Genomic DNA, 18,942 nt, shown 5'->3' on the forward strand with positions numbered 1-18,942 from the left:
ATGGGATCCTAGCTTGTATTCAGTGCTTAAAAACAATATCTGCCTCATAGAAACCAACTGCCAAACATTTATATTTTGTTTCTTCTGTAACCTTTAATATTATATTAACTTTGTTAGTACTTCATCCTGTGCACTGTATTGACAATTAACAATATCACAGAATCGTGTGAAACAGTTGGGGAAGAATTCGGTATCCTCATTCTACAGCTACTTAATCTGAGGTTCAGTTAACTGAAGGGATTTGCCATAGATAACACTATCAATATCCAGGTATTCTGCTTTTTAATGGGATACTCTTCTTCGTTATTTTAACTATGGTGTTCAAGGAGCTTTCTGGTTATTAAGGATATCTTTAAGAGAGAAAATACCATTTGAGAGTGATGTACAGGTATGTCAGTCACGGTCCTGCTGTAGAATTATCCCAGATGGTTTAAATGAAGAGACTTTCATGGAGACAGTGCCTACAGAGTTATGAGAAAGGTTAAGGGAACAATAAAAGATGATGAGCCTCCTAGAGACCAGCAGCAGTTCAGTAGGAAGCCATTATTCTCCCAGGGCTGAAGGAAAAAGGGGAAGAGTTCCTGGAGCCTATTGGGAACTAAAATTTTAAAGAAGCGCTGTCTAAAGTCACTGTATGGTGATGGAGAGACTGCCAGAGGTGTAGCATCAAGGTAGGCAGGGGGTGGGGAGAAAGAGGTCTACCTCTCTCTCCTCCAGCTTCAGGTCTTTGGCTGGTGCCTCCCCTTAACTGGACATAACTGGAAACCAGCCAGCAGAAGAGAAGAGACTCAGTCTTTGGCACCCTTGGGCGTAGAACAGGGCAGAGCAGTGCAGTGACGGCCTGGGTAGGGTGTGTAGGTTGGCAAATGGACAGTAACCAGTATGACAGGTTTGACATGTTGTTTTCCCTTGATAGTTTAATAATCATCATACCCAGAAGCCATTTCCTTTAACCAGTCATGTCAATCCGACATTCTGTGCTTATGATTCTAAAACTGATTTTGCAATGTTTTACTTTCATAAGTTCTCATTTTTCAGGTTATGGTTTTAGGTAGATGCAGACAATTTAGTTTAATTGGAAATGTTTGATGGGATGAAACATATAGTGACAAAGATAGCTGCCTTTGTTCTTTAGGGTGCTGATGTTTTTTTATTCGCCTGACAATTAGTCAGAAAGTTTGGATTATTTTATTTCTTACTTTTATATTTTGAGAAGATCCATGGTATTTATTGGCTAAGAAAGGAAATCAGTGTGACGGCCGGAAATATCTTCCCAAATATATGATACAGCAATTTGAGCCTCTGCTTCACTCATGTGTATTAATGTTCTTTCTTCTAGGTGAGTGTTGCCTCTGATCCTGGTCGACGAGTACAGCACAATATGCTGAGTCCATTTCATAGTCCTTTTCAGAGTCCGTTTCGGAGTCCTATGCGTAGTCCATTTCGTAGCCCTTTCAAGAATTTTGGACACCCAGGAGGAAGGACTATTGACTTTGATTGTGAAGATGATGAAATGAATCTGAATTGTTTCATCCTCATGTTTGATCTTCTCCTGAAGCAGGTAGCTGAAGCATGAGCTTCCTTTAGTTCAGAGGTCAAGGATGAGGAAAGCACTGCAAAATGATTTTTTTTCTATGTTGGGCATCTTCACACTTACTGAAATGATGTAGCGTCACTCAAGACATTTATCTGCAATGATGTTGATGTATGGGAATGATATGAATTTTAGAAACATCCTGGCATCATTAGAATTGATTCTGTTGAACGAATTTGGTGAACAAACTGACTAATGCTATTGTTGGGAAGAGCAAGGTATAATTCTGTAATGATTTTAATATATTTTATAAATTGATGTTTGAAGGTAATTTTTAAAGAGAAGTCCAAAAAGCTTTGATCAGGAGAACATTTCTTCGTAACTTTTTATTTCGAAATAATTTCAGATTTGGAGAAAAATTTAAAGAATAGTACAAAGATTTCCTGAGAACTTCTCCCCAAATTCTTCAGATGTTAACATTTGCCCCATTTATTTCTCATGCACTCTCTCAATATGTATGTATATATGTGAATTGCAAAACTTTTTAAATGAACCATTTGAGAGTAAGTTGCAAGTAGAATGTCCCTTTATTCTTAAAACTTCAGAGCGTATTTTCTTACATAACCAAGTACCGTTATCAGACCAGGAAATTGATATCGTTATAATACTATATCTAAAGTACAGAAATGATTCATTTTTAAAATCAATGTCGTAATCATATTTATAGCAAAAGAAAAAATTGTTTTTGATTGAAGTCCCAATTCAGCAGCATTTACTGCAATTATTTCTCCCGCCTCATTAGTCTTCTAAATCTAGCACAGTTCTTCAGTCTTTCTCTTTTACCTTTCATGTTCTTATATTTTTTAAAGAATAGTCCAATTGTTTTGTAGAATGCCCTTCAATTTGAGTCTTATGTTTTCTTATGAATTAGTTTGGGTTAAGCATGTTTGGCAGTAAATATCACAGATGTGATGTCATACAAGAAGCACATGTGTCATACAAGAGGCACATGACATTATAATGTCTCCTTACTGGTGGTAATAATCTGGTCAAGATGATTTCTGCCAGTTTCTCTACTACAAAGTCACTATTTTCCCCTTTGTAATAAATAAATATCTTTCAGAGACATACCCTTAAGAGTATGAGATTTTCTGTTTCTCTTCATCTTTCATCTACTAGGTTAGCATCCATAGATGTTTCATGCCTGAAACAATTGTCACTATGATGGTTACCAAATGATAATTTTCTAATTCCATCATTTCTTTTAATTTATTAACGGCAATTTCCTCTTCCCTCTCATTTATATATTTATTCGTTTATCTGCTTATACCCACATATACTCATGAATTCTTATTTTATTCAGTGAGTTAAAATCTGTTCTCTGATTATTTGTTTTGATGATCATATTGTTCCATATTTGGCCAGTGGGAGTCTTTTCAAGCTGGCTCTTGTCTTCTTTTGACATGTTCCCATTATTCTTTGAACATTAATTTCTGGCTTGACAAGACGTTCCAGACTCATTTTATGTTTTCCTAGCCCTAACCGTGAAATCAGCCATTTCCCCAAGCATCTCGGTTCCTTTTAATGGATAATGGTATTTAGAGATCAAAGTCTGGACACTAGGTGAGGAGCAGCATTTTATAAATGTGTGAAATCTCACAGGATGATAAGTTTAAAAAACAACCTTCTTTAAATGTCTTGCATGATTTAAAAAATAATTCCCATTACTTTGTCTTGTGTTTATATTCTTTTTAGAAGAATCTATGGAAATCAACGTATATTCATCATCTATGTCTTATCATCTTTGAATAATTTAATATTGCTGTCAGTTAATGAAAATTATCCCCAATTAGCGTGTCAATGGAATAGTGAACAAAAGGACCAAACTCCTTCTTTTTTTTTTTTTTTTGGCCCTTTCTTGGTGTCTTTCAGATGGAGTTACAAGATGATGGGATAACGATGGGTTTAGAGCACAGCTTATCAAAGGACATTATTTCCATTATAAACAATGTCTTCCAAGCCCCCTGGGGGGGCTCCCACACCTGCCAGAAGGACGAAAAAGCAATTGAGTGTAACTTATGTCAGTCTAGTATTCTCTGCTATCAGCTTGCCTGTGAACTCCTGGAGCGGCTGGCTCCTAAAGAAGAAAGCCGGCTGGTGGTAAGCAGTTGAAGAAATGGGATGGCCCCTGTTTAACAGTAGCAGAGACAGCAGTAGCTGGTGTAATGGGGTCTTTCTCCAGGATTATCTTATGCTCCATGCTGAGTTATACGTGAGATTTTGTTAAAAGAAAGTTTTCCTGTTTCTTTCACCAACTCAGGCTCCTGAAAGGGAATATGAGATGGAGCTACATTCAGTAGAATTCTTGAGTTAGAATTCTTGAGTCTTGAGCTAGGGTTGTTTGTAGCATATCCATTCATGCAATTTTCATAAATACAAAGCGTTACTGGTAATCTTGAAATAACTTTTATCGCAAAGTTTAGAGAACAGTGAATACTATAAAATATACATATCAAATATTGAGTAAGTAGCTTGGATGTGAACATTGAGAATTCCTAATTAACTTTAGTTAGTAAAATCCATTAATTTTATCGACAGCCAATAAAATCTTTATTTCATGTTGGGCTTTCTAAGAAAATTGTTTAAATAAGGAACGGCTAATATATGACATTTATTAACTGCTTTGTATGATAGTTATTTCCTGTTTAGCATATTTTCCATCTAAGTCACACATATCACTAAAATACCTTCATACTGTCATAGGTATATGAACCTGAATTTTTTGAGCCAGTGGTTGCCATCTTCTCTTATCCATCCTTTCCCCTAATGCTTGTCTAGGTAGAAAATGACTTTAAAAAATGTGTTTTTGTGGTATAGCATACATGCAGTAAAGTGTTTCTTCAGTTTTTAAATATCTTTCAGCCCACTTAACTCGTTAGGCCTACCTGTGGCAAAATAACATTTCCGTAGTATGGTCTTTCAGCGTTGTTGTGACTGGGTACTTACTATAAAACAGTAATAGATAATATGAAAACAAATTAAAATCAAGAAGCTTAGAGCCTCATCAGGAAGATGTTTAAGTAAATGAAAAACTGTAAGACAGAGTGATGACCATTATGAGAGAGGTGTGAATAGGTAGCTATGGGTACAGAGAAGGGACAAGAACTCTAGCTTAGAGGTGTCATAGGGATCCGGAAGGGCTTTCCGGAGGAGAAGTTTCCTGAGCTTATGTTCGAAGGAGGAGTGGAGTCGATGAAATGGAGGCGGTAGAAGGGAAGAACTTTTTAGATCTAGAAAACTCTCTGGTTTAAATAGTATAGAGGGAAGGAGAGAATGATATACTCGGGAAACTGCAAGTCGTTTAGTGTAGTGAGAACAGTGAGGATGATGGGAACGCAGTGGAGGCTGAGTGGAGAAATATAGACTCAGTGTTATATTCTCATTTATTAAAGGCTCTGCCAAACTGAGAAGTATGGATTTTTGTCTTGGCAACAATTAGGGAATCCTGAAGAATTTAATCAGGGTGGTGATACAATACAATGAATTTGAGAAATTCATCCTGTCAGTGGAGGAGAGAGATTGGAGGATTTGGACACTGGGGACAGGAATCTAATCAGAAGGTTAATGTGGTCACTCAGGGAAGAAAATAGGGGGGCCTGAACCAGGGCAATGGCGGCGAGGAGGAGAAGGAGTCGGCGTGACAGATCGTTAGGACAGAGAAGCAACAGCACTTGTTTAGTTGGTGTTTAGGGAAATGCCGAGGACAAATCTGTATTTCCTGTCTTTGGAGATGAAAATGTTGCCGTGTAAGTAGGATCACATAATTGTCCATTTCACGACTGGCTTATTTCACTTTGCATAAAATCCTAGAGCTTCATCCATCTTATAGCATGTGTCAGAATTTTCTTCCCTTTTAAGGCTCAATAATATTGCATTACACACATCTACTGTGTTTTGTCTGTTTATCTATTGGCGGACACTTGTGTTGCCATACCTAGCTCTCGTTAATTCACAAGTTATAGCAATTTCTTACAGCTAAAAATTTGACTTCTTTAGATAACTAGTATTTGCATTTTAAAATATTGCTGTGAACACCTTATTATTCCCTGCTAATTAAGTGGTTATTGAACAAAATATGCATGGATTGAAATCACTTGGTGAGTAGGACCTGATCACAAGGATTAAAGCAGAGATGGGAAAGCAGGCCCGGGAAGATTTATCAATGTTTTTGAGGTTTTTCCATATTTATTTAAAGGGAATGAAAATGTTTCTTTAATAGCTATTTAAATTTCCCTTAATCATATGGAAATAAGCTGAAGTCCATTCTCAGGCAGGTGTCTCTGCCATCCGGGGCTCAGCGCAGGGTTGGGACCCAGCCGGCACTCAATCGATCTTCATGGCAGAATGTTCTTTATATCCCCAAAGGGCTGCTCATCTAGCTGCTTGCTGTATTTGTTTCAGGAGCCCACAGACAGCCTTGAGGATAGCCTCCTTTCTTCCAGACCAGAGTTTATTATAGGCCCTGAAGGTGAGGAGGAGGAGAATCCAGCAACCAAGCACGGGGAGAACCCAGGCAATCGCACGGAGCCCTCAGGACATGCTGGTAGGTGAACTTGGCCTGACGCGGGGAGCGGTGTGCACGTCCTGGTCTGCACGGGCCTGACATTCAGGACCCTGGTTCCTGAGGTTACTGTTGCCTTACCCAGATTCAGGCTTGCTTCCTCAGTGTAGAGTTGTACAAATGAACCATTTCTCCCCGGATTATGAAGTGAACAGATCTAGAATGCGCTTCTAGTGGAACAGAGGTCACTGAGCACCTTTCTGGCATCCGGAGCTTGTAATCAACTAAAACCCACTTGTTAGTGTAGAAAACACCACCTTCCTACGGTGTATTGTGTTCTCTGTGGAGAACTAGCTGGGAACCAAGGTGGATGGCAGAAGTGGAGCGTGCTGATACTCTCGACAGCCGCTCAGGGCATTTGGCCGAAGCAAAGTATTTTGAGATAGAGGCGGTGGAACTTGAGCTCGTGCAGCTTCTCTGCCCCAGGGGCATGAGCGGGTTCTCTGGCCAGGCTCACTGTGTATAGCTGTGCAATTTGTGCTCTTAGGCCGGTGGGCTTGGCTCAGAGCTAGGAGGAAGCGTGGCCTCTTTCTAGTTTGCTTAAAAGGCTCTGTATGTGAGAACTGGGGGCAGCAGGATGGCAGGCAGGCCCAGAATCATGCTCTAGCTCCTCACACACTGAAAGAGTTTTGAGAATTTAGGATGTGAGCTTACATGCCTGTGGGAAAGCCTGATCTCTAGATCTGCACTGTGGCACTCTGGGAATTTGGAGCAAATCTGAGTAGCTTTTTCTCTTTCTGCTCCACTATCCCGAACTAGTAGAACAGCTGGCCCAAGGGAGGTCCACCCGCAGAACCAAAGTTTGGGAAGCAAACTTTCCATCATTCCCTTGGCGAACAGCATAAGTGACTTTTGTGTGGGGTTCATTGTAGGTTCTGGGGTGTCTTATTCAGACCAAAGTAACTACATCATTACTACAAAATGCTTGATTATGACTAACTGCTTCTGTGTGGATTATATAAATGATTAGCTGAGTATGAATATCTCGGCTCACATTATTTAGAACTGTTGAAACTTAGAATTTGCAGGAACACTCAAGATGACCTACTTCATTTGTTTTCAGCGTGTACTTGGAGTCGTACAGACGCTGTGTTGTTTTCTTTGGACCTTCCTTAGTTAGGGAGGCATTTGGTGGGAAGACATGGGTAGATGATAAAGACTCAGGCTGCCCACCCTGATTCACCCAGACTGCTCTGATTTGCTCTGTTTCCTACTTTGGAGTTCTAAGTGAGATTTTCTTTGAACAAACTATTCCATAGAAAAGAAGTTTGAAACCTGCTGACCTAGTTCAGCCTTCTCACTTTGCAGATGAGGAAAATACATCCCAGATGAGTTAAACAACTTGCCTGTGGTCATATAGCTCATATTATTTGTTCCTCATTCATGCCTTATGCTTATCATGCTGCCAAATGGTAATGGAGCATCTGGATCGTCTAAGGAGTTGAAACACAAACAAAATGAATGAGCTCTGCCTTCTTGCCCATTCTGGGGATATGGGGAGTGGGGGTCTGGGAACTGAAAATCCAAATATTGTGTAGGCAGTTAGTGGCAGGGTTGAGGCGAGAACCTGGGTCTCCTGCTTTACTTAGAATTGATTATACTGCTGAGGCCCAGGCCCAGGCTGCATTAATGGCTAAAGGAAGCGAGGATTTCACTGATGATCCAGTAACCTGTGCTCTTCATATGTTTTAAACCTAAGATGGCACAGAAATCAATTCATTGCCATTTTTATTTATATGCAATGTTTTATTTAAACGATGGTTAAAGTTTAGCAATTTCTTTTTATAGATTACTCTGTTCGTTGCTTAGTTGTTATAAACTTGAGTCATTTAATCATTTGCTTCATTTCTCTCTCCCAAACATGACTTTAGGCTCTATCACAGATTCTGGTCCATTTTCCTGCTTTTCCTCTCTGCTGTCTTGTAAGATACAGCTATAAATTATCTCCTCAGGAAGGTCTCCATTAATTTTCTTCCAAGACCAGCGTTCCCTGCCGTTCAGTGCCCCATCCTTCTTCTCCTTTGTGGGCCTTCAGGCAATGGTCTCGAGCTCATCTGTCACAGAACATATGCGTGCTCTGTTGACACATGTTCAGTGATTTTCCCTTCCTGTTTCTGCAAATCGTGGCCCGGAGCCTGTTTCTCTAGCAGTCAGATATGCCCTCCACTAAATACCTTTAACAATTTCACACTAGACAAAATAGAGTCAAGTGCTGATAACACGTATGAAAACATGTTAGAGTAGAAATTCCCCCGTAAACTATTAAATGTATATATGCTGAGAGGGTTTGACTCCCTTCGTCTCTGATTCTAGGAATTGCCAAAATTTATTAATGGTGATTTGAAAACATTTTACACTAGTTTCCACATCTGGTTAACTTGTGCACTCTTTTTTTTCTAGAATGCCATATGTATAATATACTGCCATCCCCCGCCATAGCGGCAGTGGTTTTAGAGATCTTCACAAGCAAATAAAACCATGAGTAGTTGTTCTGATTTGAATATACTCGACTGCTACAAAAGTGCTTCCTTTTTGTATGAGTCTGTGGAATAAATCCCTTCTTAGGTGCCTGCACAGCTTGAATATCTCTCTTTAGCCCCTGCTTATTTCCTTTTCTGTTAGGAAGGCATACCTACCTAGCTAGGCCCACGGCTCCTTTAGGTAGCAGCAGAATGAGCGGCCCACAGGGGCATAGGGCTGGGCTGAGGTCACTTCAGGGAGTCCAAGACACGATAGGCTGGCTTGCACGGTGGGAAATGCAAGCTGCAGGTGGGAAATGCAAGCCGAGAATCTTACATCTCAAAGGTTTCCTGCCCTTTCATCATAGAAGGGATATGTGCTAACTTGGAGAGCAAATAAAAACTTTATACACTTTTAAAATGCATATATTCTATATCTATTTTTACTCCTCTTGGTTTTGTGATCTGGATCAGTTCCTGAATGGTGGGGGAACGGAGTTATGCTCACCTTTGTGTAATTGTTTCTTCACAGCAGTAAAGAACGATACCGAAAGAAAGTTTTGCTACCAACAGCTTCCGGTAACTTTGAGACTAATATACACCATTTTCCAGGTATATTTTTTGGAATATTTGAATTTTTGGTTTGGTAGCATTGCTATTTTTAGATAACTCAGTAACCATGTGGTTCTTTGCATAGGAAATGGCTAAGTTTGAAGAGCCAGACATTCTTTTTAATATGCTCAATTGCCTGAAGATTCTCTGCCTACATGGAGAGTGTTTGTACATCGCTAGAAAAGATCATCCTCAATTTTTAGCCTACATTCAGGATCATATGTTGATTGCGAGGTATGTTTTTTGTTTGTTTGTTTATATGTTAGGCTTTAGCTGTGAAAATTAGTTAGAATAAGACTTACCAACTCATTTGGGTTATTTTTCTTAGTCAGGACGTTTTAATTACCTATAGGAACTACTTTTATTTCTTTAATTTACTATAATTATTAAGTACGTTAATGGTAATTTTCTTTGCTAGATACTGTAGAAATAGAAAAAGATAAAATAAGGTTATGTTATGCCTTTCAGTTGTTAGATGGCTTAAGAATATAGCATACCCTAGAAAAATGTCAGCGGGTACTAAGTCAATATTTACCTAGTATAACTGAGAGAGAACTTACTTGATTCCTTACTTGAAATAGAACTGCTAATGACATCTAAACTCTCTCTGACAAAGTAGTTTTTGTCTGACAAGGTATTTTTTTAAAGACAGCCTAAGCACTTTGAGAAAAATAATAAAAAACTGCCTTGGATTTACATACTGTTTTTCTTCCCGAGAACCTTAAAATAACTGTTACAGTTTTCCTGGAAACAAGTCAGAAAAATATTATCCTCATTTTATATGTAAGGGAATGAGCTGATAAAAAAGGAGAAAGATCGTTTCAGATTAACTTGGTGACAAAACCAAGTTGAGGCTCTATCTGTCTTTACTCACTTTGTTCACTTATTTATTCATTCATTCAGATAATATCACTGAAGGCTTACTATGTACACTATTATTCTAGGCGCTTTGGAAATTTGCAATCTAGTTTGGAAGAGGGTGAATACTATGTATACAGAAGGTGACCACGTCATTTACCATTGAAATTGGTCTACTTTTGAGAGTGAAGAAGGGATGATTTTCATAATAACCTCAAAACAATGAATATAAAGTGGACTAAGTTCTCAGATAAACTAAGATACGTGGTCACTTTATATACATAAGTCACTGTCTAATCCCAAGGATGTGTGATGGATGACTGTTTCGTATAGTTCAGAAGTGGGAGAGGTCATGTCTGGGCGATCGGAGAAGGGCTCTGGAGCAGACACCATTTGGATGAGTGTTGCGGTAAGGATAGAGTTTTGACAGGTAGATATTTGAGATAACCAGGCCATTTTGTAGAAAGTGGGAATGTCAAGAGTAAACAGGTGGCAGAGTTAGAAAGAAGGGACAAGGAATGAGCAGGGCATCTTTAGGTGATACCAAGGTTTTATTTTTTGCTGCATGGTGTGGTTTTTGGGGAGTAATGGAAAATGAGGCTGGAGAAGTAGTTTGGGACCCGAATGTGAAGGACCTTGAAGATAGGGACCTTATTTAATGATGTTTGGAGATCTATGGAAGGTCTTAAAACAATGAACAGGGTCATTGTTTAATAGCATGAGTATGGAGAAAAGAGAGATCCTTGGGAACCGTCCACATTTAAGTGAGTTCAAAGAGATGTTGCAGGAGCCCAAGGTAATACAAAGATATAACACAGAACTTTCTTCTCAAAAGTTTGTTAGCAAAGAAAGGTAAAGATCATATATTTAGAGGGAGAAGTGAGTGGATGTCAAAGATTTTTAGGAGAAAGAAGACCTGAACATATTTGTGGCAAATGGGAAAGGATCAGAGGAAGGGGAGTAGTTGCTGAAGCCAGGTCCTGCAAGGCAAGGGTAGGCTATGTGTTCAGGAACAAAGGGCGGACGGAAAAGGGGAGGGATGTCGTTTTCTTTGAAAGGGGATACATTTTGAGGAGCAACACCTGGAAAAAGGATTCTGGCATTTTCATGCTTAGGTCATAAGCCCGCCCCTAGACTAATTACTCTACTCATGGCATTGCAGTGCTTTGATCAGCCCATGTCACTCTTACAATAGGAAAGGGGCAGGGGGAACTTGATTGACAGCCCTGCCAGTTGAAGAAACTGTTCTTAACGGAAAAATAGTTAGTTGTTCTTTGCTAGAATAAGAGGAAAAGGCTGCTGGGCAGGCAAAACCAACTAAACTCCGCAGATGTTCACTATAAGAAAAACATTAAAAAAATAATTTTATTAGTTTTTAAGTGAGATACTTTGAATTTTAAAAATCAATCTGCACCCATGGGGCAAGGCTTCTCATTCATCCTATGCTGCCATCCTGGGGAAGCCCTGAAACTCATGTGCTTGGTTTGTAGCCAGTTTATCCCACAACAGTTATTTGGGTTTGTTTGTTTTAGCAACTTTTTAAAATTTTCCATTACTGTTAGCATACAAGATTACATTAGTTTCGGGTGTACAACATGATGATTAGACATTTATATATCTTACCAAGTGATCACCCTGATAAATCTAATATTTATCTGACACCATATATAATTATTTCAATATTATTGACTATATCTTTTATGCTATATTTTACATCCCCGTGCTATTTTGTAACTACCAATTAATACTTCTTAATTCCTGACACGTTTTGCCTACCCGCTAACCCCACTCCCATCTGGCAACCATCAAAATGTTCTCTGTATCTATAGTTTGTTTTATTTGTTTATTTTATTCTTCAGATTCCACATGTAAGTGAAATCATTTGTCTTTCTCTGTCTGATATACTCCACTCAGCACAATACTCTGGGTTCATCCATGTTGTTGCAGATGGCAAGATTTCATTCTTTTTTATGGCTAATATTCCATTGTATATATGTGTCACCTCTTTATCTATTCATTCACTGATGAGCACTCAGGTGGCCTCCATATCTTGGCTACTGTAAAGAATGTTGCAATACACGTATGGATTCCCATGTCCCTTGGAAGCAGTGTTTTGGGTTTGTTTGGATAAGTATCCATAATCAGGATTACTGGGTCCTTCTTTGTCCCTTGTTATAGGCTTTGTTTTAGAGTCTCTTTTGTCTGGTATCAGTATTGCAATCCTTGCTTTTAGTTTTTCATTTCCACTTTCATGAAATATCTTTTTCTATCCCTTTACTTTCGGTCTGTGTGTGTTTTTCAGTCTGAAGTGAGTCTCTTGTAGGCAGCACATACAAGGGTCTTTTTTTCTTATCCATTCAGCCACCCTATCTATTGATTAGACCATTTAATCCATTTACATTTAAAGTAATTGTTAATAGATATATAGTTGTTCCCATTTTATTATTCATATTTTTACTCTTTTTCTTTCCTTCTTAAAGAAGTCCCTCTAACATTTCTTGTAGTACTCTTTGATGTTGATGAACTCCTTTAGCTTTTTCTTGTCTGGGAAGCTCTTTATCTGTCTTTTAATTCTAAATGCTAGCTTTCTGGGTAGTATAATCTTGCTTGTAGGTCATTGCTTTTCATCACTTTGAATATTTCATGCCAATCCCTTCTGGCCTGAAAAGTTTCTGTTGAGAAATCAGCTGACAGTCTTTTGGGAGCTCCCTTGTAGGTAACTAGGTGCTTTTCTCTTGCTGCTTTTAAGATTCTCTTTGTCTTTAACCTTTGGCATTTTAATGATGCCGTGTCTTTGTGTGGGCCTCTTTGGGTTCATCTTGTTTGGGACTCTCTGTACCTTCCTGGACTTGTATATCTTATTTTTTTCACTAGGTTAGGGAAGTTTTCCATCATTATTTCTTTAAATAGGTTTTCAGTTCCTTGCTTTCTCTCTTCTGCTACCCCTATGACGTGAATGTTGGCATGCCTGATGTTGTCTCAGAGGCCCCTTAAGAAAAAACTTTTAAGTCACTATTACTTCATCATTTTACCATAACTAATATCAATTTTGTATACTATTTAACAGTCATTGTTCATTTACATCTGCATTTATAATATACAATTAAAATTTTTTATGTTAAAAATGTAATGTTAAGTGATCGTTTTTTACATGGTTACATAAAAGTAATTACTTAAAAAATTAACAGAACAGAGCATAGGAAAAGTTTATCAGAGGATTATAGTCTTCCGGATGAATGTAGTTTCACTAAAAGCATACTTAGCAGCCACCTGTTAGCTACGCGTCTTATAAATTGAGATAATGGCATTATTTTTTTCTAGAAAGGTTATCATGACTCTAACCACTTTGCTTCTTCTTGATTTCCAGCCTGTGGAGAGTCGTCAAATCCGAGTTCTCCCAGCTCTCGTCATTGGCAGTTCCTCTCCTCCTCCATGCTCTGTCACTTCCTCATGGTGCTGACATCTTCTGGACAATCATAAACGGCAATTTCAACAGCAAAGACTGGAAGATGAGGTTTGAAGCAGGTACCTCTGTATTAGCTTAAAAATTCTCTCTGGATCACGGTGTAAACCAGGTGTCCAGGTCTGAGATCTCTCTTCGGACCTCCTTTTTCCTCCCTTCTTTTTAAAGGACGTCATCCTATTTGCTGGTGTTCTTTGTTGCTTCTACCTAGCTGAGCTTCCTCAGTGACGGCATTATGCAGAAAGGTCTTTAGGTAGGGTTACCCTGTCTAGTTTGCCTTGGATAGTTTCAGTTTGTACCTGTTGTCCAGGTGTATTTATTAATTTAACCTTCATTTACTTCCAGTGGGTCCTGGCTTGAATGATCAATCACATAGTCAACCTAGTAGATTATTTACATCAGAGTAACTGGGGGAATGTATTTAACAACACAGATTACCGGGCCCCATCCTAGACCTACTGAATCAGAATCTCAGGAGGTGAGGCCAGGAATCTACATTTTTAACACGTTCTCCAGGTAACTCAGTGGCGTTTGAGAAACTCTGCTGTTATACCCTTGCCTTGAAGTATCCGGGACCATATCTGGGGCAGTGATGGGTAATTTCCTAGTGCTTAGAATGACAAGTTCTTAGAGGAATATGGTAAGAAAAGAACCTAGATGTGTTCGCTTAGCCCCACATCTGCTGGCTTCACTGACACTGCACCGTGCTCCCATTCTCCGGGGGCAGCAGGTGGGCTTGGCATACTGTAGTGTGCCTTATCGGAATCGTTCTGTACATTTTAGTGTCTCAAAAATTGGTCAAAAGAATGTAAGTTCCATCCAGTGAGTTAACTATTATGCTTTAGAGTTCAGTTTTCCTAATCTCTGGCCACCTCAAAGAGTTCGTGGTTTTTAATGCCCCACGCATCCCAGTGGCTGGTTTAATTACATGGAAGCACATGATGTAGTAGGGAATGAGATCAGAGCAAAATTTTCAAGCAAAAAACAGCATCATATTGGCAACACTTTGTAGGCATTAAATTCAAAACAATGCAGTTACATATTTAACCATGCTCTTTCATTGTAATTTAAGGATTAGATATTACCAGACTAATCTTCGGAATCACAGCTCTGATGATGTTGCTTCTCTGCTTAAAAATTTTAATGTGTTTTCCATGTCTAGAGAATGAAGTTCAGACTCATGAACCGGACATTCGAAGCCCGCCATGGTCTGAGTGCCCGCGTCCGCACCCTCCTCTCCCGCTCTTTCTTCACACGCCATCGCTCTCTCCCCGTTGCTTCCTGCTCCCCTCGTCCACGTCTTCCCGCCCTCTGCTCTCCATCTGAAATCCTCTTCCCTTCGAGGTCCCGTTCAACTGCCACCTCCATTTGAACCACCTTCACATTCCTTCACTGGGCTCTACTTTCTCGGTCCCCTTAGTGGGAAGCCATTACTTTACTCCCACAGCATTTCATGTGTACCTCATTCGCGGCCTTTACAGCCTTGTATATCACGTTTCAGTTATAGTTGTACCTGCCTTATCTCTTTTCGTCGACTTGACTTTGAAGTCAAGACCTGCGAACGAGTCACATATTAGTCTGCTCATGTCGCCATAACAGAATACCACAGACTGGGGGGCTTCAACAACAGGGATTTATTTCTCATAGTTCTGGAGGCTGAGAAGTCCAAGATCAAGGTGCCTGCCAATTTGGTTCTTCAGTGAGGGCTCTATTCTTGGCTTAAAGATGGTTGCCCTCTTTCTGTGTCCTCACATGGTGGGGAGAGATGGAGAGCTCTGGTCTCTCTTTTTATGAGGACACAAAACCCATTATGGGGGCCGCACCCTCACGACCTCATCTAAACCTAATTACGTCCCAAGGTCCCACCTCCAAATGCCATCACACTGGGGGTTAGGGCTTCAACATGTGAATTTTGGGGGGGACACAGACATTCAGTCCACAGCAGCTCATTTTCTATTTACTTCCATCGCCACACAAGTACCTACACGGTTTCTTAGTTTTTACATATATTATATATATGTATTTAAAATAAATGAATCGCTGAATTTATTGAATAAATACTGTATGTACTAAGTACCATGGGAGCAATAAAAAGAGTATGAGAGCATATTTCTTCTCTCGGACGCCCCTAATTTAATTGATGAGACCAAATATAAACATGTAAGAGGTTAAGAAACTATAAAAGCGTAGATATAACTCAAGATCACAAAAAGAGATATGTCATACGGCTATGTATGAACACATAAACGCCATGTGTAAACAAATAGTAGTTTTGCAGGTGTTCATGGGATGGAAAGGCCACTCTAGGAAGTTGGAGTGGACTTCACAGAACATGCAGAATTTTAACAGCAGATTCCTTTAAGGATGGTGGAATGTCATTGGAGAACAGAGCAGTAAGAATAGGCAGTAAAGAACAGAAAGAATGTTCTAGGCTGCTGGAACAGATTAAGCAAAGTACTGAAATCTCTTTATTTGATGGAACTATATTGCTTTACTATGTATTATAATTTCTTATAAAACTATGTCTCAAGAGTGGCTGGAATTGATAACATAGATTTGCAGAATAATTAGAAATCTATCAAGTAAGTGCATCTATTTCAGCACATTCATCTATAAATGTGCTCTATAGCCCCAAGAAGACTGGTCGTCATTTCACATCTTGACATACAAAGAGTAGAACAGAGGGTCCAGAACCTAGAGCCAGGACTGGCGGGCACCTCCCGCCCCACTGTGTTGTCTGCAGAATCTCTGGGGAATGGACAGAGAGATGAGCATGGAGGCATTCTGAATAGTTTGAAATGTAACTGGAAGTTAAACAAGGGAAAGACTATAAAATAAAGACAACCCAGTGCTAAAGCTGCCTGGCAGGAAGATACCATACTGATTGGAAATGGTCTCTGATGTACAGATAGAACCCTCGAGAAGGTGGCACAGAACTTCCTTTTGGTATTTAAAATTGGCGTGTGGGGCCCAGAGTTACCCTAATACCTGCAGGTTCAGTTCTCAGACTGTCTAAATAAATGTCAATTTTTTTTTGTTCCCTGCCTTTTACATTGCAGTGGAAAAAGTGGCTGTAATTTGTAGGTTTCTGGATATTCACTCAGTAACCAAAAACCATCTGCTGAAGTATTCCCTGGCACATGCCTTCTGCTGCTTTCTGACAGCTGTGGAAGATGTCAACCCAGCGGTGGCTACCAGGGCTGGTCTCCTGCTTGACACTATAAAGAGGCCGGCACTGCAGGTGACGTCCCTCAGATGTGTGTTATCTGTTCTGCTCTACTAAACCATTGAGTTACGTGTCACATAAACGCATTTGATTACGATGATGATAATGACGACAATGATGGAAATTTGTAAATTGGGGAAAACATTAAAATTGAGAAAAACACCTTATTAACAGAGCTCTTGGTTTTATTCGTTGATACTTTCTTTTCAGTCTTCGTCCATGTGCTGGTATCACTTTTGACAGATGTAACTGACAGATATAACTTTCTTTTTTGCGAGGCAGATTTAAAAACTAGGCAGGTTTATTTAATACTATTTAGCTGGTTTCAGAGCTAGAAGCCCTTACCATTAGAGGCTAAATGCTAAGAGAAATTGGATGAATTATAATATAAATTAAAGCAAACATGAGAAGGTAAAACATGCTACCAAAATGAAATGTTAGAAATTAAAGCCAAAGAGACGTGAAATATGAGACCTGGAAAGAGTTGTATATTTATCTTACTGGGCACCTTTATTTTACAGTTGAAGAAACCAGGTCTCAGAGAGATAATGTGATTTATCAAAGAACACAGAGCGAATTTACGGAAGAACCAAGACTAGGACCTCCAAAGTCTCGATCTTCTGTTTTTCCACATTGCCACCTGATTTATTATTATATCACTCTTATTAAAACTAGTAATAATGGCAAGAATTAACATTTATCAGATAGATATTGCGTTTCCAAGGCAGTGTATTGAAAGTGTCCCATCATACTTTATCTCATTTAATCCTACAGTAACCTTTTGTGGGTTCCTGTTATACAGATAGAGAAGCCATGGGTTAGAAAGGTTAAGTAATTACAGAATCATATGGCTAGTAAGTGGCAGAGCAAACTCAGGTCCAACTTATAATAAACTCTGTGTTCTTAACTGCGTGTGTGTGTGTGTGTGTGTGTGTGTGTGTGTGTGTGTGTACACACTGCCTCTCAATTAGTAGAAGTGTCCTTCTTACAAAAAGGACTAAGAAGAAGGGGCAAATGGTGCAGGATCTGAAAAACTATAGAGTTAATGCTGCCTGTGGACACACCCCCTCTCTTGTGAAAATTCCGTTGTCTTCTGGATAGTCCTTCTCTGTTGTTCTTAATAAGATTAGATGGTTGTATGTCTTACCCCTGCTCAGGGCCTGGAACAGAGGAGGCGCTCATTAGATGAGAGTTGAATGAATTAATAAGATGGTTGGATGAATTACAGTTTTTAAATTTCATTCAGTTAAAAAAAGGAGTGGTAGACTCATACGCTACAGAAATAGATGCTCAATCTATTACATCTTTTATTTCTTAAGACAATATGTTCCACTCACATTCCAAGAAGATAAGGTGACTTTATTTTTTTTCAGAATCGCTAAAAGAATTCTAAAATCTAAATTTCTTTTAGAAATTTTAATTCCGAATTTGAGAATTTAGTCTTGAAAGGGAATTTAAAGACCATCTTCTTGTGTATTCTAAAATGTAGCATTGGAAGTATGTGTCTCTTATGGAACCTATCGACATTAAAAAAAGAAACATCAGTTTGAGAGTATTTGGGTTAAGTGCTTATTATTTATTGCATAAAAATTAATAACATATATTTTGTTCAGATTTCTCAGTTGAAATTCAAGAGGTATTCTATAATTAGGAGAAACTTCTTTTCTACATTTTTTTTCTACCAAAATTTACAATACAAAAATATTTAAACAGGATCGTTCTACATTATAAATATAGATTGAGGAGGTTGCCCTGTTTTACCGACTTTGTTTAGTGTGCTTGCTTTGGACCAACTTAGATATTTACATCTGACTTTCCTTTTCCCCGCCTTTTCCCCAGGGTCTGTGTCTTTGTCTTGACTTCCAGTTTGATACTGTGGTTAAGGATCGACCCACGATATTGAGCAAGCTTTTACTTTTGCATTTTCTTAAGCAAGATATTCCTGCTTTGAGCTGGGAGTTCTTTGTCAATAGATTTGAGACTCTTTCATTGGAAGCTCAGCTGCATTTGGATTGTAACAAAGAATTTCCTTTTCCTACAAGTAAGCAAAATGATTTGAAGCAAAATGCTTTAAAAAGTCACAGTTCCTATTTTTGTGCTCACTAGATAAGCAGGAGATACTCTGCCTGTAATTTGACGTTCAACTATGGAGGATGTTTTGATTTCATG

At 39.0% G+C, this 18,942-nt stretch overlaps 1 protein-coding gene across 1 annotated transcript in view; it reads left to right on the forward strand.

Moving 5' to 3' along the window:
* Positions 1 to 18,942, forward strand: part of UNC79 (unc-79 homolog, NALCN channel complex subunit) — a 185,541-nt gene that overhangs the window by 74,985 nt on the left and 91,614 nt on the right. Inside the window, 8 exon segments of the mRNA XM_023538367.1 lie at positions 1,340 to 1,561; positions 3,467 to 3,694; positions 5,996 to 6,137; positions 9,147 to 9,226; positions 9,312 to 9,460; positions 13,452 to 13,609; positions 16,607 to 16,788; positions 18,613 to 18,814. Of these exon segments, the coding sequence (XP_023394135.1) occupies positions 1,340 to 1,561; positions 3,467 to 3,694; positions 5,996 to 6,137; positions 9,147 to 9,226; positions 9,312 to 9,460; positions 13,452 to 13,609; positions 16,607 to 16,788; positions 18,613 to 18,814 (1,363 nt within the window).

The sequence above is a fragment of the Pteropus vampyrus genome, unplaced genomic scaffold (assembly GCF_000151845.1).
Source record: "Pteropus vampyrus isolate Shadow unplaced genomic scaffold, Pvam_2.0 Scaffold219, whole genome shotgun sequence".
In the NCBI taxonomy this organism is placed as follows: Eukaryota; Metazoa; Chordata; class Mammalia; order Chiroptera; family Pteropodidae; genus Pteropus; species Pteropus vampyrus.